This window comes from Mobula hypostoma, chromosome 13, assembly GCF_963921235.1.
Source record: "Mobula hypostoma chromosome 13, sMobHyp1.1, whole genome shotgun sequence".
Classification (NCBI taxonomy): domain Eukaryota; kingdom Metazoa; phylum Chordata; class Chondrichthyes; order Myliobatiformes; family Myliobatidae; genus Mobula; species Mobula hypostoma.
The window spans coordinates 58,622,536-58,645,271 of record NC_086109.1 but is presented as its reverse complement, the minus strand read 5'-3'; the positions used below and the strand labels follow the sequence as shown (position 1 = coordinate 58,645,271).

At 42.7% G+C, this 22,736-nt stretch overlaps 1 protein-coding gene across 1 annotated transcript; it reads right to left on the bottom strand.

Annotated features, from left to right (window-relative positions):
• Positions 1-564: 564 nt before the first annotated feature.
• On the bottom strand, positions 565-22,014 carry mesd (mesoderm development LRP chaperone). The gene is made up of 3 exons (XM_063065756.1): positions 21,840-22,014; positions 14,469-14,701; positions 565-1,503 (listed from the first exon to the last, which is right to left on the bottom strand). The coding sequence occupies exons 1-3, from the start codon at positions 21,993-21,995 to the stop codon at positions 1,275-1,277; spliced, it is 618 nt and encodes a 205-aa protein (XP_062921826.1). The 5' UTR covers positions 21,996-22,014; the 3' UTR covers positions 565-1,274.
• Between the last annotated feature and the right edge of the window lie 722 nt (positions 22,015-22,736).

Below are 22,736 nucleotides of genomic sequence, written 5' to 3'. Positions count from 1 at the left end.
TATTCCCACTCTGTTTCTACCGATCAGCCAATGCTCCACCCATGCTAGTAACTTACCTGTAATTCCATGGGCTCTTATTTTGCTAAGCAGCCTCATGTGCAGCACCTTATCGAAGAACACTGAAAAGATTCACCATAACATAAATGCACTATCTTGGATTTCAACTGGGTAGGTTAGTGCTGAAGAAAATACTGTTCATAATAACCTTGTAGCAATGTCTCATCAGCACCCCATAACTGCACAACCCTCCCGACACTACACTCCATCTATGTACTTAATAGTCAATTATTCATTTTGTACCTCAATTTTGTATGCTTGTACTTGCAAAGATGTCAGTAAGCATCTGTGGTGTGTTTCAAATACTTCTGAATATTTCCAAAAATAAATTTTCATTTCTGCATCTTTCATTACAGCTTCTTAACTGCTATTGTCCTGGATTGAGTAACTTGATCAATAAATTTCAGTACAGTGATACTTGCAAACATTTAAAGAGTCAGTGGCTGCCACAAGAAGAGTAATGTGGCAAATAATGTATACTCGATGTTATTAGGAACTTTTTGCAGCAACTGCAAGACATCATCTTCTGACTGCATACACAGGTTTATTCTGTAAAAACGTTTACCAATTTACAGTTAGTTCAGGAAAATGAAATACAATTTTGAGCAATTCTCTTTGGAAAAGTTACTGAGAACTATTTTCCCTTTATATGAAAAACACACATATAACTGTCATGTCTACCACTGTAATGTAATTAGATACAGATTGATCAAGACAAAGGCTGCCAACAAAAATGTAACAAAAACATGAATGCAGTAACAATTGTGCCCACATACTGTCCAAAATAAATTTTGTACAGTCAACACTAGTGAATAAAAATAACTCATTCAATGATATCACAGAAGTTATAGTGTATGTTCCAAACACCGTACGTCATCAACAGTAAGTAGTCTGAGGATGAGAAAAATGTACTTTGATTATGACCAAGAACCTGATTTACATCTAAATATCACCACGTGAAGAAACAGTCTATTCAGTGTTATGATCCAAAGTGCAGTCAGAGTTGATTTTATTGACTGTACTTCAGTGGCACCCACATTGATTTCATTAGGTCTGTAAGTCACTTGGGCATTAGGACCTGACCATTGTTCCAACTTCAAATACTTTCCATGAGCTACAAAATCCAGCATCTTGGATCTGACTGCAACTCCATTTTAAAGAATCCCGACATCAAAAGGCAACACATAATGCAAAAAGGAGACTTTAGCTCAATTACTTCATAACTCATTTTTGTTGGCCCGATTATTTTTTGGTGAAGCTGCTGTATGCTTTTTCTTATCCGGCTTGATTTCATTTTTCTTTTTCTCGGCTCCTTTCCCTGGATACGTTTGCCCTTCAACTGTAACATCTGCACAGCGTTCCTGATTGATCAGGAAGTCTTTAATCTCCCAAGCATAGCTTCCATCACGCAGCATAAATATAGCCCGATCAGAACCAACAACAAATCTAGAAGAGGAAAGGTAAAATTAAAAGGAATTATTCTTGAATTTAAGAGCAAAATTGGCCAATATAAGATATATCATAGTAACTAGAAAGGCAAAGCAAAATTACAAAAGCAGTGCCGTCATACTTAGCACTGAATAATTGATGTTATCTTGTAAGGAATAGAAATGCTGATTTATGAGAAGAATGTTCAAATTTCACTATAATCACCAAGTTCAGATGGTTGAGATGTAATCTAATTGTTATATTTAATGCAACAAGAGAATCTGGTAATAAATTATCGAGAAATTAGATCTTTTGGTGAGAAACTAATATCAAGGAATACTTAATACTGAAGCTCTAAGGAGTAAAATCAAAAAGTAACTTTCACCATGCAATGTGAAGTGGAAATATGAAATTTTCTCCCAGTCAATAGATGACAGATTTTTATTGGGCAAGGTTTTCAAAAAGATAAAGATTGTACATGATGAAAGGCTGGACAGGTTGACTGACAGATTTTCCCCGAGCTACTTTTGTTGAATTTTCTTACATTGAGCTTCTTTTCCCTCCTACTTACAAGCAGGCAGAAGACAAATTTTATTTGCCTTTTGCTCAATGCTGATGAGCCTACAAATCCTTCAGCAATTTTATAGAGTGCTGTAACATGGTAAAACATATCATGACACTCCCCAGAATCAAACATTTTGAAGCAATTACAAATAGAATACTTATGCACCAAGTCAAATGAGGAGAAACTTCCAAGGCAAATAGTGGAGCACATATATGAAAAGGTGACCAGGCCATGACCGAGTAAAAATTTTAACACAAGGTGACATTAAATCAGAAATTAAAGGTGTTAGGTGTTAATCATTGCACATTATGATGAATAGTTTTCAGGAGAAACTACCATTTGAAATTTAATTTAAAATTAAGGAACATTAGAAACCTGAAAGGCAAATTCTTCCGCAAAGAGGGTGGCAAATATTCGCAACACAAGCTTTTAGTAGATAGGAGGCAGATACCATTCCAGGTAAACTTATGTTACACAAGGATTCCATTCCTGAGACCTTTTTTTCCACGTCAGAAATGAACAACTTCCCCTGTATCATACTGCATATACTTCCCATAATTCAATGAAATGAAAGAGTATCTTTCATGTTTATCTTAAGACTATGCAAAATTAAAGCAATGGAATATATACTGCATCTACTTGGTTACTGAACACCAGAAAACATCTGAATATTATTTGATAACCTTCTTTCAAAATCTGCAAGAGAATTTGTGGAGTCAGTCTTCTGTAAGCTAGGGATCCTTTAAAACATTTAAAAGGCATTTACACAGGTACTTGGAAAGGAGCAGGAGGATAGGGACCTATTGCAATAAATAGGATTAGTGTATCTGGATATCACAGCTGGCGTGAAGGTGTTAGGCCGCTGGGGCCTGTGTTTCCGTGATTCTCCACGGGCTTCTGCATATTAAGACTACCACCTGAGCATTAAAAGACAGGGATACATGTCTGGCACATCCTTCAATTCAGAGTCCTTTTTCTTTAGTTTACAACCCTAGTGAGAGCCTCAGCTGCCTATTGTGTACCTTGAGAAAACTTGAAAACATAGCCCAAAGTTGTGACACCCAAAGACGATTTCCTGATGTACAAGGTCAGCAAGAGGGACTCCAACTGGCAAATGGAATAAGAAAAATTATCCCTCAAGGCAATTTGCTTGATTACCAGGTGTTTTATTTTTAGAAATTATTTAGGAATTATTCAAAACCAGGGATTCATTCATAAGGTGCCATAACTAATTAATAGAAATATGGCTGTTTCATTATCTGCTACAAAAGGAATCAAATTGACAAGAATAGAATGACACTAATACATTGAGATTTAAAACTCCAGAGGCTACCCAGGTTACAGAAGACCAAACTTACTGAAATCCGACTTTACACAATTTCTCCCATAGAGCTTCTGAAAAACATTAGGATACACATGACCCTGGAACCGGATGTTATATATCCAGAAGCAAGGGAAGAGACTGCTGGGATCTTAACTACTATCCTTGCATCACCGCAGCTGCAGTTGTATCAGAGGATTAGAGGATGGCAAGTATTGTTCCACTGTTCAAAGAAGGTAACTGGGATAATGCTGGGAATTACAGACCAGCAAGTCACATACATCAGTGGTGGGCAATCTAATGGAGAGGATTATAAGGGGCAAGATTTATGAACATTTAGAGAAGCACAGCTTAGTGAGGGACAGTCAGAAACAAGAAAAAAATCTGCAGATGCTGGAAATCCAAGCAACATACACAAAATGCTGGAGGAACTCAGCAACTCAGCAGGCCAGGCAGCATCTATGGAAAAAAAAACAGTCAAAGTTTTGGGCCGATATCCTTCGGCAAGACTGGAGAAAAAAATACTGAGTAGAAGATTTAAAAGGTGGTGGGGGGGAGGGGGAAGAGAGAAACACGAGGTGATAGGTGAAACCTGAAGGGGGAGGGATGAAGTAAAGAGCTGGGAAGTTGATCGGTGAAAAGAGTTACAGGGCAGGAGAAGGGGGAGTCTGATAGAAGAGGACTGAAGGCCATGGAAAAAAAGGTGGGGGGGGGGAGGAGAAGCACCAGAGGGAGGCGATGGACAGGCAAGGAGATAAGGTGAGAGAGGGAGAAGAGGGTGGGGAATGGTGGGGCCATTACTGGAAGTTTGAGAACTCGATGTACATGCCATCAGGTTGGAGGCTACCCAGACAGAATACAAGGTATTGTTTCTGAAATCTGAGTGTGACCTCATCATGACAGTGGAGGAGGTCATGGATAGACATATCAGAATGGGAATGGGAAGCGGAATTAAAATGGGTGGCCACTGGGAGTTACAGTTTTTCCTGGCGGATGGAACGTGGGTGCCTGGTGAAACAATCTCGCAATCTACGTCAGTCTCACCAATAGGAGACCAACACGAGGAGCACCAGCCGCAGTATATGACCCCAACAGTCTCACAGGTGAAGTATCGCCTTATCTGGAAGGACTGCTTGGGGCTCTGAATGGTAGTGAGGGAGGAGGTGTAGCACTTGTTCCACTTGCAAGGATAATTACCAGGAGGGAGGGATGAATGGACAAGGGAGTTGCATAGGGCGCGATCCCTGAAGAAAGCAGTAAAGATGTGCTCGGGATCCTGTTGGAGATGGCAGAAGTTCCGGAGAATTATGTGCTGGATGCGAATCTGGTGGGGTGGTGGTGAGGACAGGAGAAACCCCATCCCTGGTAGGATGGCGGGTAGATGGGGTGAGGAGCAGACATGTGTGAAATGGAGGAGATGCATTTGAGGGCAGCGTTGATGGAGGAGGATATCTCCTTCGTTCTGGAATGAAAAGCCTCGTCCTAAGAGTAGATGCGGTGGACACGGAGGAATTGAGAGAAGGAGATGGTGTTTTTACAAGTTACAGGGTGGGACAAGGTATAGTCCATGAGTTTATAATAAACATCAGTAGATAATCTGTCACCGAAGACAGAGACAGAAAGATCAAGAAAGGGGAGGGGGGAGGTGTCAGAAATGGACCAGGTAAATTTGATGGTAGGGTGGAAGTAGGAGGCAAAGTGGGTAAAGTTGACAAGATCTGCATGGGTGCTCCAATGCAGTCGTCGATGTAGCATAGGAAAAGTGCGGAACGGTCACCAGTAGGCTTGGAACATAGAATGTTCTATGTAGTCGACAAGTAGACAGGCATAGCTGGGACCAACGCAAGTGCCCATGACTACATCTTTTGTTTGAAGAAAGTGGGAGCCAAAGGAGAAATTGTTAAGAGTGAGGACAAGTTCTGCTAGGCAGAGGAGAGTGGTGGTGGAGGGGAGCTGGTTGGATCTGGTGTCCAGAAAGAAACAGAGAACTTTGAGGCCCTCCTGGTGGGGGATGAAGGTGTATAGGGACTGGACAACCATAGCGAAAATAAGATGATGGGGGCCAGGGGGCCTGACATCACTGAAAAGGTCCAGAGCGTGTGAAGTGTCACAGATGCAAGTAGGAAGGGACTGAACTGGGGGGGATAAAGCAGAGTTGAAAAATGCAGATATGAGTTCAGTAGAGCAGGAACAAGCTGAAACAATGAGTCTACCTGGACAAGCCTGTTTGGGGATCTTGGGTAGGAGGTAGAGAAGGAGGTGCAAGGTGCGGGAACAATGAGGTTGGTGGCAGTGGATGGGAGATCCCCAGAGTAATAAGGTTGATGACTACAAGGGAGAAAATGGCCTGGTATTCCTTGGTGGGGGATCTGTTCGAAAATTAAGGGGAGGTGTCTGCGAGTTGGCGTTGGGTCTCAGCAAGGTAGAGCAGAGCATTCAGAAGGAGTGAGGTCAGAATTGGAGAGAGGAGTGCTGAAGTTAAGACGGTTGATGTCCCATCAGCAGTTAATTCTCCGAAACTTCTGCCACCTCTTAACAGGATCCCACCATCAAGCACATCTTTCTCTCCCCGCCGCCCCACTTCTTGCTTTCCACAGGGATCACTTCTTATGTGACTCCATTGTCCATTCGTCCCTCCCCACTGATCTCCCTTCCGGCACTTACCCTTGCAAGCGGAACAAGTGTTACACCTGCCCCTACATCTCCTCCCTCACTCCCATTCAGGGCCCCAAACAGTCCTTCCAGGTGAGGCGACGCTACACCTGTGAGTCTGTTGGGGTCATATACTGTGTCCGGTGCTCCTGGTGTAGCCTCGTGTATATCGGTAAGACTCGACATAGACTGGGAGATCGCTTTGCCAAGCACCTATGCACCATCCACTAGTAAAAGCAGGATCGCCCAGTGGCCACCCATTTTAAGTCCACTTCCCATTCCCATATGTCTATCTATGGCCTCCTGCACTGTTGTGCTGAGGTCACCTTCAGTTTGAAGAAACAACACCTTGTATTCCATCTGTGTAGCCTCCAACTTGATGGCACGAACATCGAGTTCTAGAACTTCCGGTAATGCGACCGCCCCCTCCTTCAACATTCCCCATCCCCTTTTCCCCATCTCACCTATCTCCTTGCCTGCTCATCGCCTCCCTCTGGTGCTCCTCCCCACTTATATTTCTTCCATGACCTTGTCTGCTCTTCTATCAGCCTCCCCCTTCCCCAGCCCTGTATCTTTTTCACCAATCAACTTCCCAGCTCTTTACTTCATCCCTCTCCCTTCAGGTTTCACCTATTACCTTGTGCTTCTCTCTCACCGCCCCACCCCCCACCTTTTAAATTTACTCCTCAGCCTTTTCCCCCTCCAGTTCTGCTGAAAGTTCTCAGCCCGAAATGGCGACTGTACTCGTTTCCATAGATGCTACCTGGCCTGCTGAGTTCATCTGGCATTTTGTGTGTGTTGAGGGATATTCAGCACTGCTTTGTGAGAGGCAGATCACACCTCATGTGCCTGGCTGTGTTTTTCAAGGTGACTAAACAAATTGATGAAGGTAGAGCAGTTGACAAGGTTCCTCTGGTATGCTCATCCAGAAAGTTATGAGGCATGGGATCCATGGAGATTTGACTGTATGAGTTCAGAATGGACTTGCCCACAAAAGATAATAGATGAACCGTACTCTGTCTGGAGGTCAGTGATTACTGTTCCACCGGGCTCTGTGCTGGGTCTCCTGCTCATTGTTATTTTTATAAATGACTTGGAAGTGGAAAGGTGGGTAAGTTTGCAGATGACATGAAGTTTGATAGTATTGTAGATAACACAGAATCTTGTAAGAAGTTACGAAAGTATATAGACAGGATGCAGAGCTGGGCACAGAACTGGCAGATAGAGTTCAATCTGGGAAAGTGTTAAGTGATAAACTTTGCTAAGAATCCTCCATTTAACTTGCACTTCACCTCCAGGTTTGATTTTCCAATGTGGAGGAACACAGGGATCTTGGGGTCCAAGTCTACAGATCCCTCAAAGTTGCCGGTTAAGTTGATAGAGTGGTTAAGAGGCATATTTTTAACATTGAGATAAAAATTTGCTTTATTTGTCATATGTAAGTCAAAATATAGTGAAATGTGCCATTTGCGTCAAATCAAATCAGCAAGGGGGCACAACTGAACTATTCCCACACCTCCAGAGACAATACAGCATGCCCACAATTTACTCACCTTAAACATACATCTTTGAAATGTGGGAGGAAATCGGAGCACCCTGATGAAACATATGGTGTACTGGCCTTCATTTGTTGGGGGACTGAGCTTAAAAGCTGCAAAGTAATGTAGCAGCTCTATAAACTCTGGTTAGACCATACTTGGAGTACTGTGTTCAGTACTGATCCCCTCATTATAGGGTGGATGTGGAGGCTTTAGAGGGGGTGCACAGGAGATTTAACAGGATTAGGGAACATGTTTTATGAGGAAAGGTTGCATGAACTATGGCTATTCTCTTTGGAGTGAAGGAGGATGAGAGGTGTCAGTTGTACAATGGTAGGTCATAAGAGATTTGCTTTGGAAAGTGATAAGGCAATCTCTTGTACTGACACTTGTAAATATTTTGTCAAAACAATGGAACATCCATTGATACTTTTAAGACCATCAAAACTAGCTATTGAACAGTACGTTCTGATTCTGTACCACTGTATCTGCACAAGAGAAGACAGTTTGTGTTAATCAACTGAAGATTAAGAGGCTTTAGCAACACATACAAGATGCAGAAAGAACTCAAGTCAGGCAGCACCTATGGAAATGAAAACAGCTGACATTTCTGGCCAAGATCTTTCATCAGGACTGGATGATCAGGACTTACTAAGATTTAGTTAAAAGACGTTTTGAAGAAAGGGGTCCAACAGAGGCTGGTAGTTCTTTGTCATTCACTATTCCAAATTCACTTGAAACAGAGGTCGATAGGTTTTGGCATATTAAGCAAAACAAAGACTATGGGATGAATTCAAGAAAGTGAAGTCTAGTAAAAGACAAGGCAAGTTCAAAGGGATATCTAGCTTACTCCTGTGTTACTTTGCATGCTCATCCCAGTTGTCATTGTTTACGTCCATACAGTCTTTTCATCTTCATTCAATTACAACCAAAACATTAAAAAGTTAAATTGTCATCTAGAAGCAGCATAGGGAACAATCATAAGGAAACAGTATACTGCAATTAACTACTCACATTTGCAGAATAAATAACTACAGCTATTACAGATTTGTTAAATGTAGAGTCCTACTGAAAGGACTCAACCCAAAACGTCAACTATCCACTTGCTATCTGACATGCCAAATGCCTCCAGCACTGTGTTACTTTGTTAAAGATAAACAATTTAAATCCACAATAACAACTGATTTATAATAGTAATTTATAATGAATAATAACTGCAAATCCAGCCTTGAACTCCAGGCTGGGTCTTTATGTGCTGCTATTGTGACTCCCGTCTCCCCATCCCCCACCACCACTCTGCAACCCCGTCTCCCTCAGATCCCACCGTCAGCTCCTGGGCCCTCAGAGACTCCATCTTCCTCTCACCCCAACCCTCCCCCACTCCACTGACACCTCCAGTCTCCCCCCTCTGATCCCAGCTCTCATCCATGCCGGGTCTTTACCATCCCCTCCAACCTGCAACTGTCTGAGGCAGAATGCTTTGTTCTCAGTAAGGGCCTCACCTTTGTCCCCCTTCGCCCACACCTCAGCAAGTTCCATGTTCGCCATGACGCGGAACTCTTCTTCCACCGTCTCCGTCTCTGAGCCTACTTCTTCGGCAAGGACTCCTCCACCCCCACCGATGACCCCTTCTCCCGTCTTCAACCCTCCTCCTCTTCATGGATACCCCGCTCTGGTCTTCTGCTCGCTCTGGATCTCTTTATTGTTAACTGCCGACGGGACATCAACCGTCTCGACTTCACCGCACCTTGTTCCCATTCCAACCTTACTCCTTCCGAACGCTCTGCTCTCCACTCCCTCCACACTAATCCTAACCTCACTATTAAACCCGCCGATAAGGAGGGTGCTGTTGTAGTCTGGCGTACTGACCTCTACCTTGCCGAGGCACAGCGACAACTCGCGGATACCTCCTCTTATTTACCCCTTGATCGTGACCCCACTAAGGAGCACCAGGCCATTGTCTCCCACACCATCACCAACTTTATCCGCTCAGGGGATCTCCCATCCACTGCTACCAACCTTATAGTTCCCACACCTCGCACTTCCCGTTTCTACCTCCTACCCAAGATCCACAAACCAGCCTGTCCTGGCAGACCCATTGTCTCAGCTTGCTCCTGCCCCACCGAACTCGTTTCTGCATACCTCGACATGGTTTTATCCCCCCTTGTTCAATCCCTTCCTACCTATGTTCGTGACACTTCTCACGCTCTTAAACTTTTCCATGATTTTAAGTTCCCTGGCCCCCACCGCTTTATTTTCATCATGGGTGTCCAGTCCCTATATACCTCCATCCCCCATCAGGAAGGTCTCAAAGCTCTCTGCTTCTTTTTGGATTCCAGACCTAATCAGTTCCCCTCTACCACCACTCTGCTCCGTCTAGCGGAATTAGTCCTTACTCTTAATAATTTCTCCTTTTACTCCTCCCATTTCCTCCAAACTAAAGGTGTAGCTAGGGGCACCCGTATGGGTCCTGGCTATGCCTGCCTTTTTGTTGGGTTTGTGGAACAATCTATGTTCCGTGCCTATTCTGGTACCTGTCCCCCACTTTTCCTTCGCTACATCGACGACTGCATTTGGCACTGCTTCCTTCACGCATGCTGAGCTCGTTGACTTTATTAACTTTGCCTCCAACTTTCACCCTGCCCTCAAGTTTACCTGGTCCATTTCCGACACCTCCCTCCCCTTTCCAGATCTTTCTGTCTATCTCTGGAGACAGCTTATCTACTGATATCTACTACAAGCCTACTGACTCTCACAGCTATCTAGACTATTCCTCTTCTCACCCTGTCTCTTGCAAAAATGCCATCCCCTTCTCGCAATTCCTCCGTCTCTGCCACATCTGCTCTCAGGATGAGGCTTTTCATTCCAGGTCAAGGGAGATGTCCTCCTTTTTTAAAGAAAGGGGCTTCCCTTCCTCCACCATCAACTCTGCTCTCAAACACATCTCCCCCATTTCACGCACATCTGCTCTGACTCCATCCTCCCACCACCCCACTAGGAATAGGGTTCCCCTGGTCCTCACCTACCACCCCACCAGCCTCCAAGTCCAACATATTATTCTCCGTAACTTCTGACACCTCCAACGGGATCCCACCACTAAGCACATCTTTCCCTCCCCCGCCTCTGCTTTCCACAGGGATCGCTCCCTACGCGACTCCCTTGTCCATTCGTCCACCCCATCCACTGATCTCCCTCCTGGCACTTAGCCTTGTCAGCGGAACAAGTGCTACACATGCCCTTACACTTCCTCCCTTACCACCATTCAGGGCCCCAGACAGTCCTTCCAGGTGAGGCGACACTTCACCTGTGAGTCGGCTGGGGTGATATACTGCGTCCGGTGCTCCCGATGTGGCCTTCTATATAATGGCGAGACCCGACGCAGACTGGGAGATCGTTTTGCTGAACACCTACGCTCTGTCCGCCAGAGAAAGCAGGATCTCCCAGTGGCCACACATTTTAATTCCACATCCCATTCCCATTCTGATACGTCTATCCACGGCCTCCTCTACTGTAAAGATGAAGTCACACTCAGGTTGGAGGAACAACACCTTGTATTCCGTCTGGGTAGCCTCCGACCTGATGGCATGAACGTTGACTTCTCTGACTTACGCTAATGCCCCACCTCCCCCTCATACCCCATCCATTATTTATTTATATACACACATTCTTTCTCTCCCTCTCCTTTTTCTCCCTCTGTCCCTCTGACTATACCCCTTGCCCATCCTCTGGTTCCCCCCCCTCCCCTTTTTCCTTCTCCCTGGGCCTCCTGTCCCACAATCCTGTCATATTCCTTTTGCCAATCACCTGTCCAGCTCTTGGCTCCATCCGTCCCCCTCCTGTCTTCTCCTATCATTTTGGATCTCCCCCTCCCCCTTTCAAATCTCTTACTAGCTCTTCCTTCAGTTAGTCCTGATGAAGGGTCTCGGCCCGAAACGTCGACTGTATCTCTTCCTAGAGATGCTCCTGGCCTGCTGCGTTCACCAGCAACTTTGCTGTGTGTTAACTGACTTTTTAATCAGTTTACTGTTAAGCTGATTGTTCTGCTTCAGTCACGTAGCTTCTCCTTACATTTAGGCAGGAACTCGAGAACATAAATTGGCAGATGTTCTCAGGGAAATGCATGGCAGAAATGCGGCAAGTATTTGCATGACCTTCTAGCAATGATCTCTGCATCATCAATAGCGATGGGAGAAGTACCAGAGGATTAGAAGGTTGCAAACTTAGTTCTCTTGACCCAGGAAATTAAAGACCAGTGTGTCTTACTTCGGTGGTGGACAAGTTGCTGGAGAAGATCCCGAGAGACAGGATTTATGAGCATTTGGAGAGTCATACTTTGATTAGGGATAATCAGCCTGGCTTTGTCAAGGGCAGGTCATGCTTTATGAACCTAACTGAATTCTTTAAGGATGCAACAAAACACATTGATAAAAATAGAGCAGTGGTTGCAGTGTGTATGCACTTCAGTAAGGCATCTGATAAGGTTCCCCATGCCAGGCTCATTCAGAAAGTAATGAGGCATGGGATCCAAGGAGACCTCACTTTGTGGATCCAGAATTGGCTTTCCCACAGAAGGCAAAGGGTGGTTGTAGATGGTTTGTATTCTGCATGGAGGACGGTGACCAGTGGTGTTCTGCAGGGATCTGTTCTGGGGACCCCCCCCCCACCCTTTTGTAATTTTCATAAATGACCTGGATGAGGAAGTAGTAGAGTGGATTAGTCAGTTTGGTAATGACACCAAATTTGGGGGTATTGTGGATAGTCTGGAGGGTTGTCACAGGTTACAGCGCAACATCGATAGGATACAGAACTGGACTGAGACTTCAACCCAGATAAGTGTGAAGTGGTTCATGTTGGTAGGTCAAATTTGAAGACAAAATATAATATTAATGGTAAGACTCTTGGCAGTGTGGAGGATCAGTGAGATCTTGGGGCCCGTGGCCATAGGACACTCAAAGCTGCTGCGCAGGTTGACAGTATTGTTAAGAAGGTGCAAGATGTGGTGGCCCTCTTCAACCATGGGACTGAGTTCAAGAGCCGTGAGGTAGTGTTAAAGCTATACAAGACCTTAGTTAGACCCCACTTGGAGTACTGTGTTCAGTTCTGGTTATCTCAATACAGGATAGATGTGGAGACTATAGAGAGAGTGCAGAGGAGATTTACCAGGATGTTACTGGATTGGAGAATGTGCCTTATGAGAATAGGTTGAGTGAACTTGGCCATTTCTCTTCAGAGCGACAGAGGATGACAGGTGACCTGATAGAGGTGTATAAGATGAGAGGCATTGATTGTGTGGATAGCCAGAGGCTTTTTCCCAGGGCTCAAATGGCTTACACGAGGGGCATAGTTTCAAGATACTTGGAAGTAGGTACAAGGAGGATGTCAGAGGTAAGCTTCTCACACAGAGAGTAGTGGTTCGTGGAAAACACTGCCAGTGATGGTGGTAGAGGCGGATACAATAGGGTCTTTTAAGAGACTCTTAGATAGGTACATGGAGCTTAGAAAAATAAAGGGCAATGCAGTCGGTAAATTCTTGGCAGTTTCTAGTGTAGGCTACATGGTCAGCACAACATCGTGGGCTGAAGGACCTGTAATGTGCTTTAGATTTCTATGTTCTATGTTCTAAAAACATTGCATAAATAGCTAAAAATTAACAGTCACCATATATTGATTATGACTTGGTTTTGAAAGAGAAAAAAAGGTTCATTTAGAGCAATAAAAGTTTATTTTTTTTCCCCTTTTCCAACATAAGATCACTTTTTGAAAAACTCCAAATAAGTTAAGCTTCGAACTAATGTCTTTTTAAACAAGGGAGTGGGAATGTAACACAAGTCTTTCTGCTTATTAAACTGTGTGTTTTCCAACAGTTACAAACTGCAGAAGAATAAATCTATTAAAGGTCAAAAAACATACAGATGCTGGAAATCTGATATAAAAACAAAAAATACTGGAAATACTCAGCAATCAATTGCCTTAAAGGTCAAAATAGACTGGTCTTAACACTGAGGGTTTGTGGTCTTTTGCAATCTTCAGAACACTGACGGATAATTTACCTGAAATATTAACTGTCTCTCTCCCTCCATAGACACAATGCACCCGCTGAATTTCACATGTTTTCTCTGTTATACATTAAATCTATTGATGCTATCAAATAATCTCAAAAATCCATGTTTGTGGTCTCTTGCAATCTTCAGAATCAAGTTTAATATCACCGGTTTATGTCACTACACCCTTTGAACTGCAAACACCATTATAGTGTGCAAAATGTTTTCCAAAGGATTCTACAAACAGTACAATGATCTGCTTCAGTTATGTTTATGAAAAGACTTTAAAAAGAACATTTCAGAGCTCTAAAGCTGGAAATAAGTGCAAAATACATGAATGATTCAACAATTCTTGCTGCAACAAGTTATAAGGTAATCCTCAGGTCTTCAATGTTTTATCTGTGCTTACACTTACTTGCCTGTGATCCTAAATCCATGACATCCACATGGAAAGCACAAATCTTAAAAATTCAATATATCATTCTTTCCTTGAATAAAATTGTTTTGCATTCCTAACAAAACCAGGTCCAACTCTGCAGGGAATTGAACATCAACCCAAAAATATCAGAAGCTGCATGCATCTCATTTGCAGTAGCACAAATGGGGCCAACATCAGATGGGATATTCATGTATGAGCTTGAATGATCACGAGCCAATGTACAATTTTAAGTCAGGATGACCAATTAGGCACATGGGCTAAAACGGATCCTGCAGAGTTCCTGTGTGCAACCTGAGCAGTGAGCTCACAAAAATCAGATCTTTCCTGATACCCCAGAGCAGAAAACATACAAAGCATTTTAAAACAAATCTTCAAGGTTAGCTTTGCAAATCTACAATTCACTGAGCCATAATGTTCCACCACTTACCTTTGTACATCAAAATTTGCATTATAGAGACTGCCTTGCCAAAGACTGGTAATCTCTTCCGTTTCCTTCTCAGTGGGACTTCCTGACACCGTGACAAATATCATTAGTGTCTTGCCTTTCTTGGTTATCTTCAGAAGGCTTTCAGGATTGCTGGCATCAATTTTGGAGAAGTCTATTGGCGGTGAGGTTCTCTTGTGCTCCGGTAGATCCCCTTCCTCTATATCATCATCTTTCTACATAAAAATAAAACATTACAATTTTTTCCATGAATAAATGATTGTCATTTTTAAATTCATTTGAACTTTGCACATTGAGCTTTACTGACCAAAGTTCAGAGGGTAACTAACTAATGAAAATTTATACTTTATACTTTATTGTCGCCAAACTTGGAAAGGGAGCTGGACCTGCTTAGTGACTTTACTCATCTTAGAACTAAATGAACCCTATAAATACTCCACAGACAAGCAGTTATTCCACTTGAAGTTGTACGTTTTTTAAATTTATGTAACGGGGGGGCATGTAGGGAAAGGTTGGTGAAAGAATGAAGCTCATTACTATCAGGGGAATGTTCAATTCCACTCAGATAATCATTTCAAGTAACTTACAGTAGTTCCATGCTGCCACAAAACAAAGTTCATGTCTCGTAAGACAGTGATAATAAATCTGATTTTGAACAAATGCTGCCCTTGATGGACTCCAAACAGACGAACATATTTTCACAGGCTTCCCAGAAGTTAGACTGGAAAATATGTGGGCTAAAACAATCCAATGGATTCACTCATTTCAACTACGAACAACCGCATTCAAAAGCATGTATGCAAGGTAAATTATATTTTTTTGCTTGAGTTGATTTCAAAATAAGCATTTTTTTTCATCTCAAATTTTCTTTTTTTGTTTTTAATAGCCTGAGAGTACTTATCAAAATTAAAGTATTCTCTTTAGCAGTTTTGAAGCCAGTGAGCAATGCCTCTCAAAGTATTTTGTGAGCAGCATATTGAGAAGTCTATTACAATTGGGAAGCTGTTGCACTTCATCTGGGCATCACCTGGGCCTTAGTTCAGAGGAAAAATGCACCCAGATATATTCAACATCAAACTGCAAAGCAGACATACCATGTTGTGTGCTGTGATCTTCGGGGTAGCAGTGCTTTGAACTACTAGAGCTCACATGTTGTCTGATACCCAGGAAATAATTTTCTGACCATTCATTGTTAAATAATACCCTGCCTCACTAGTTTCCCTGACAAAGCGAATAACTTCACATTTACATACAAGTTAAATTAATCATGTCAAAATACATTGTATCTGCTATGTTTATTAAAGTGGTACCAGATCCTCCCAGATTCTATGCCCAGCTAATGAAGGAATATATACTATTATGCATTCTTACCTACCTATGCTGATATCCGTAGAGATTCTTGGACTTGCAACATCAAGGTCTTTGTTCCTCAATACTTCCAAAGGCCCAATTATTCATTGTACAAGCCCTCCCAATTCCCAAACAACCCACTTGTTAAGTAACTTGTCTACCCTTCGTAGAGTGTATAGCTCCTACACCAGTATTATCAGCCAACTCACAACTGGAGATGAAGCGTCACCCTTAATCCAGCCTGTGAAGAATAATCATACAACCTCTGCAAAACGACTTATTTATGCTTTACAAGTTGTACAGGTTCCTCAAATGAAAATCCCTACTTAAATAAAAGTGCATGATAAAGACAAAACATGCCCAGCTAAACCCAAGAACTGATTCAAAGTGGTAGGCCACCAGAACAATCTCACTACCATTTGCTAGTGATTTTAAATCTATATAATGGTTCTTATTATCTAGTCTAGTAGTTAATAAATAAATAGCCCGTAAACATTTCTGCAAGATCACCAAAGAGTGACAGCTCAACCCTCCTTTAAAAGTGTAGAACGCAGAATCATAGCTTCCAAATGAGAAATATTTAAAGAAAAATTGCAAATGAACAAGACAAAGTGCCTTGTTCTTGCACAACACTGCAAAATTAGACATCTCATCAACAAGTTATTAAGTTTTGAACTGCCTCACTTGAAAGTACAAAATCTGCTTCTAGCATCCAAACTTGTAAAAGCAAAAAGGAGAACAGAAAAAGAAAAGGGCCTGTAGTTATTTCACTCTGCTCCATATTTCCTTAAGGCTATGGCTGCTCATTTTCCTGCAATATACTGATTGCCTTAGTATCAAGAAATCTACTATGCTCTGTTTTGAATCAACTCAGTGACGAAGCCTCTGCATCCCTATGGGATCGAATTCCAAAACCATATTTTTGAGTATAGAGATTTTTTCCTCATCTCTGCCCTAGATGGCCTACACTCTATTTTAAACAATGTCCTTATTACTAAACAGCCCTCTCTACATCTAACCCTTTAAACATTTCGTAAATTTTGGTGAGAACTTCTAAACTTTAAAGAATATTCAATTTAGCAAGGGATTTACTTGAAGATCAGATCTCTGCATGGAGTCAAAAGAGATGTGGGAGTTCTTGAATTTTTTGCATCTGTATTTACTCAGGAGACGAACAAAAAACCTACAGAAGTGAAGCAAAACAGCAGTGAAGTCATGGACTGCATACAGAATACAGAGGAGATGTGAGACACATCCACAGGGCCTGACAGGGTATTCCTTCAGACCTTCTTGTGGGAGGCTAGTGCAGAACTGGCACAAACCCCAGTAAAGATATTTAAAATGTTCTTAGCCACGGGCGAAGTGCCGGAGTTCTGGAGGATAACTAATGCTGTACCATTATTTAAGAAAGGCTCTAAGAATAAACCAGGAAATTATAGGCTGGCAAGCCTGACATCAGTAGTAAGTTATTGGAAGGTATTCTATGGGATTGGATATACAAGTATCTGAATAGACAGGGACTGATTAGGAATAGTTAACATGGCTCTGTGCATGGTAGATCATGCCTGAGCAATCTTACAGAACTTTTTGAAGTTACCAGGAAACTTGATAAAGCTAAGGCAGTGTATGTTGTCTACACGAACTTTAGCAATTCCTATAACCAGGTCCCACATGAGAGGTTGGTCAAGAAGGTTCAGTCATTTGGCATTCAGGCTGAGGTAGTAAATTGAATTAGACATTGGCTTTGCAGGAGAAGCCAGTGTGGTAATGCATCTATGACTAGTGGTGGGCTACTGGGGTCATTATTGTCCATTATTGTTTGTCATCTACATCGATGATCTGGGTGACAATGGGATAAACTAAATCAGCAAATTTGAAGATGACAGCAAGATTGGAGGTGTAGTGGACAGCAAGGAAGGCTATCAGAGCTTGCATCTGTATCTGCACCAGCTGGAAAAATGGTAAAATGAATTTAATGTAGACAAGTGTGATGTGCTGCATTTCGGTAGGACAAACCAGGTTAGGGACTTGTATGCTGAGCAGTACAGTACTAGGGCCTGCGGTAGAACAGAGGGCTCTGGGAATACAGATCCTCAATTCCTTGAAAGTGGTGTCATAAAGAGAGCTTTTGGCACATATGCCTTCATAAATCAAAGCATGAGCACAGGAGTTGGGATGCTCTGTTGAAGTTGTATACGACACTGGTGAGGCCTAATTTGGAGTATTGTGTCCAGTTCTGATCACCTAACTACAGGAAAGACATCAATAAGATTAAAAGAGTGCACAGAAAATTTACAAGGATGCTGTCAGGATTAAGTCATGCAGGAAAAGGTAAATAGGTTTGGACTTTATTCCTAGATGTAGCAGAATGAGAGGAGAATTGATAAAAGTATACAAAATTATAAGGGGTATAGATAGGGTAAATGCAAGCAAGCTTTTTCCACTGAGGTTGGGTAAGACAGGAACTAGAAATCAAGTATTAAGGGTGAAAAGCAGAAGTTTTAAGGGGAACCTGAGAAGAGCTTCTTCACTTAATGTGATGAGAGCACAGAACAAGTTTCCAGGGGAAATGGTGAATGTGGGTTCGATTCCAACGTTTATGAGACATTTGGATAGGTACATGGATGGGAGGAGTATGGAGGGCTATGGTCTAGCTGTAGGTCAATGGGATGCGGTAAATTAATAGTTCAGCAGGGAGTAGATGGGCCAAAGAATTTGTTCCTGTGATGCAGTATTCTCTAAAATGTTTCCATTTATAGCAAACCTGTCATCCCTAGCATTGGTACATTGCACCTTCAACCCCACCCCTCAACAGTAAATACTTTCTTTCTTTGGCAGAGACCAATATTGTACACGATATTCCAGATACAATCTCACCAAGGCTCAAAACAATTTTAATTAAATTTCTTAATGCTCTCGTAATAAAGGCAAACTGTTCAGGCCAACACACACAAAATGCTGGAGGCAGCATTTATGGAAATGAATAAATAGCCCACTTTTCTAGCCGAGACTCTTCAAGACCAGAAAGGAGGGGGGAAGATGCGTGAATAAAAAGGTAGGAGAAAGGAAGAAGGACTAGAAGGTGTTCGGTCAAGCCAGGTGAGTGGGAAAGGTAAAGGCCTTGAGGAGAAGGAATCTGATAGGAGAGGAGAGTGTACCATGGGAAACGGAAGGAGGGCACCAAGGGGAGGTAATAGGCAGGTGGGGAGAAGAGGCAAGAGGCCTGAGAGGAGAATAGGAAGGGTGGGGGGGGGAGAGAAGAAATTGATGTTCATGCCATCAGATCGGAGGCTACACAAATTGAATGAGGTGTTGCTCCTCCACCCTGAGGGTGGCCTCAATGTGGTGGAAGAAGAGGCCATGGATGGACATATCGGAACAGGATCGGGAGAGGAATTAAATTAATTGGACAACGTAGACGTGCTCAACTAAGCAGTCTCCCAGTTTACAATGGGTCTCACCAATGTACAGGAAACCGCATCAGGAGCATCGGATGCAATAACCAATTCCAACAGATTCACAGGTGAAGTGATGCCTCACCTGGAAGGACTGTTTGAGGCCCTGAATAGAAGCAAGGGAAGAGGTGAATAGGCAAGTATCGAAACTCATGGAGTGGTGGGTGAGGAGGGGAAATCCCATCCTATGAAGAAACAGAACATCTCTGATGCCCAGAAAGTAAAGCCTAGAAAGTATTCTTTTTAAATATAAATAAAAATTTTCCCCATGGATTCATTTAGATTTCATTTTGAAGCACATGGTAGAAAGACATCCATCTTCATCCACTCATTATTTGCCCTTGAAACAGCATTGGCTGAGTCAGCGTGTTGTGTCCTTGAGCAAGGCACTTAACCACACATTACTCTGCAACAACACTGATGCCAAGCTGTATGGGTCCTAATGCCCTTCCCTTGGACAACATTGGTGGCGTGGAGAGGGAAGACTTGCAGCATGGGCAACTGCTGGTCTTCCATACAAACTTGCCCAGGCCTGCGCCCTGGAAACCTTCCAAGGTGCAAATCCATGGTCACGTGAGACTAAAGGATGCCTATATATAAATATTGGTAGATATATTTTAAAGGAAGTATTATAGTTATTGTTTGCCATTATTAAGATATTGAGCCATGAGTTTACTCGTTTACACAGCCTGGTTATGAGTGCTGCACGTGTGTGTATTACTTTAGTTAACAATGATTGCGAGACCCACCAGCGCCTTTACTTCCTGAGAAAACTAAAGAAATTTGGCCTGTCCCCTAAAACCCTCACTAATTTTTATAGATGCACCGTAGAAAGCATTCTTCTAGGGTGCATCACAACCTGGTATGGAAGTTGTCCTGTCCAAGACCGGAAGAAGCTGCAGAAGATTGTGAACACGGCGCAGCACATCACACAAACCAATCTTCTGTCCTTGGACTCACTTTACACCACACGCTGTCGGAACAGTGCTGCCAGAATAATCAAGGACACGACCCACCCAGCCAACACACTTGTCATCCCTCTTCCCTCCGGGAGAAGGCTCAGGAGCTTGAAGACTCGTACGGCCAGATTTGGGAACAGCTTCTTTCCAACTGTGATAAGACTGCTGAACCGATCCTGACCCGGATCTGGGCCGTACCCTCCAAATATCCAAACCTGCCTCACGGTTTTTTTGCACTACCTTACTTTCCATTTTTCTATTTTCTATTTATGATTTATAATTTAAATTTTTAATATTTACTAATTTTTACTATTTTTAATATCTTTAATATTTAATATTTGTAATCCAGGGAGCAGGAAGCGCAGAATCAAATATCGCTGTGATGACTGTACGTTCTAGTATCAATTGTTTGGCGACAATGAAGTATAAGTATAAAAATAACTCAGTGTTAGCATATTCAGGCACACGACAATTCTGTAATGAATTGAAAATGTAATTTACTCAAATTTCTGCAGCTTCACAAGCAAGATGTCATTAAAAACCCTGAAGGAAGCTTTTGTCTCATGTGATTTTTGAGAAGGTATTTAATTCACCGTGTAGTTTTATATATCTGTATTATGAGGGCAGTAGACTAACACAGTAATTTTTCATCCTAATTGCTTGCTGCAACTGATACATTGGCTCTCAGCAACCTGGGTACATTTGTTCCTTTGGAGTTTCAACACAATCTTTAAAAACTATGCATGTCTGCTTTCTGCACCAAAGTGAATGCCCCCACATTTTCCACATGGCATTACATGATACATAACCTCATCCACTTTGTCTATATCACATTGAAACTTCATTTCAGCCACATCACTGCTGTGGATCACAAATCAAGCACCAGTCTCTGTGTCATGTCACTGATTTTCACTGGCCAACTGGAAAATATTTTACATTCTTGTTACTTTCAGACAAGCAATTCTTGAATCATATCAGCATATTATCCCCAAATCTGTATAATAACCTTGCTAACCAACTTCCCGCGTGGAACCTCAAAATCCTTGCAGGTATCCAATAACTTTATTTCGACAAGCTCTTCCTCATCTATTCCACTAGGTACTTCCTCAAAGTATCACAGCGAATTCAAAAACAGCATTTGCTTTTCATAAATCCTCGACATCCTTGCCCAATCCCATCAGTCGTTTCATGGTTTGGTAATTCCACCTTTCATTATACATTTTAACATTACCCTTAATACTGACGCTGGGACAGGAGAAATAGCTTAATAGCTTTCATCCAACTTCCTGCTCTGTCATTTATGTTTTATAAAACTGTACCCGGTATATTTCATTCCATACATAACACAGAACCCCAGAGCGTTTCCCCTCTACTCTAACTCATGGAGCAATGTCTATATGGGCTTTACAGAACGCAATTGATCCTGGATCAAAGGATTAACAGGATGGTCCAAACCCAGGTGGCGATTTTGGAATGCACAGAGCGTCTAGACATCCTGTGCCGGAGGTCTGCACTAGGCAGAGCTAGGGCCCGGGTTAACAGGGGCCCGAACCGAGCTAACAGGCTCACTCCACCCCTGAGTTTGTTACCTCCCACTCCTCCAGCAATCTCGCCATATCGGCATCGTTGTAATCGCGGATGTCTTTTTTCTTCTTGCCGGCCTTCGCCCGATTCCCATCCCCGACAACGCCAGTAAGCAGCACTACCAACAAAAGTAAGAAGACCCACAACCCGCTTGCCGCCATCTTCCACCCTTATACCCGCCTGCGGCTGCGCAGCAATGCCTGATATACGTCACAGGGACGCGGGAACGCGCCCGAGCCGGGAGCGCGCGTGTTTAGTCCCTGGAGTGAATGCTGATGGCAATTCAATTAAACCGGCAGGATCGATGTAGTTTGGAAGCTGCGATAGAAGCAGTTATCCAAAACCGGGTGATTCATTTTTAAACAGAACATCATAAATAATTGCACCCTTTCATAGAACAAAATTTTAAAAAACAGACCCTTCGGCTCATCATGTCTCTGCCGACCATAATGCCAAATTAATCTTATCTACACGTGACCCATATTCCTTCATCCTATGCCCGCTTGAAGTATCTCTTTTCACCACCACCGACAGCTGCCAGTTTGCGTTTAAAAAAACTTGAGTTGCGAATCTCTTTTAAACTCTTCCCCCCTCTTTAAATTTACGCTGTAGAGTATTTGACATCACCACTCCATGGGAAAAGGATATCTCGGCTATCTATGGCACTCATAATTTTATATACTTCTATCGGTTCTCCCCTAAATCTCCAACGCTCCAAGAAAATAATCCAAAATTGTCCAAGTTTTCTAATCCTGGGTGAGACTCTTTAATCCTGGGTGAGATCCTCTAAAACTTCCACGTTCTTCCTCTAATACAGTATGAAAACTGTGCACGATACTCAAAACGTGGCCAATCCAAGTTTAATACAACTACAACATGACATGCCAATTTTATACTTAATC

Bases quoted from the DNA above. Each gene is read 5' to 3' on its own strand.
- mesd (XM_063065756.1), bottom strand. From the start codon at position 21,995: ATGGCGGCAAGCGGGTTGTGGGTCTTCTTACTTTTGTTGGTAGTGCTG. The intron at 14,702-21,839 runs GTAACAAACTCA...ATTTTTATGTAG, and splicing joins GATTGCTGGAGGAGTGGGAG to AAAGATGATGATATAGAGGA. The intron at 1,504-14,468 runs GTAAGTGGTGGA...TTCCTCTTCTAG, and splicing joins GCAAATTTTGATGTACAAAG to ATTTGTTGTTGGTTCTGATC.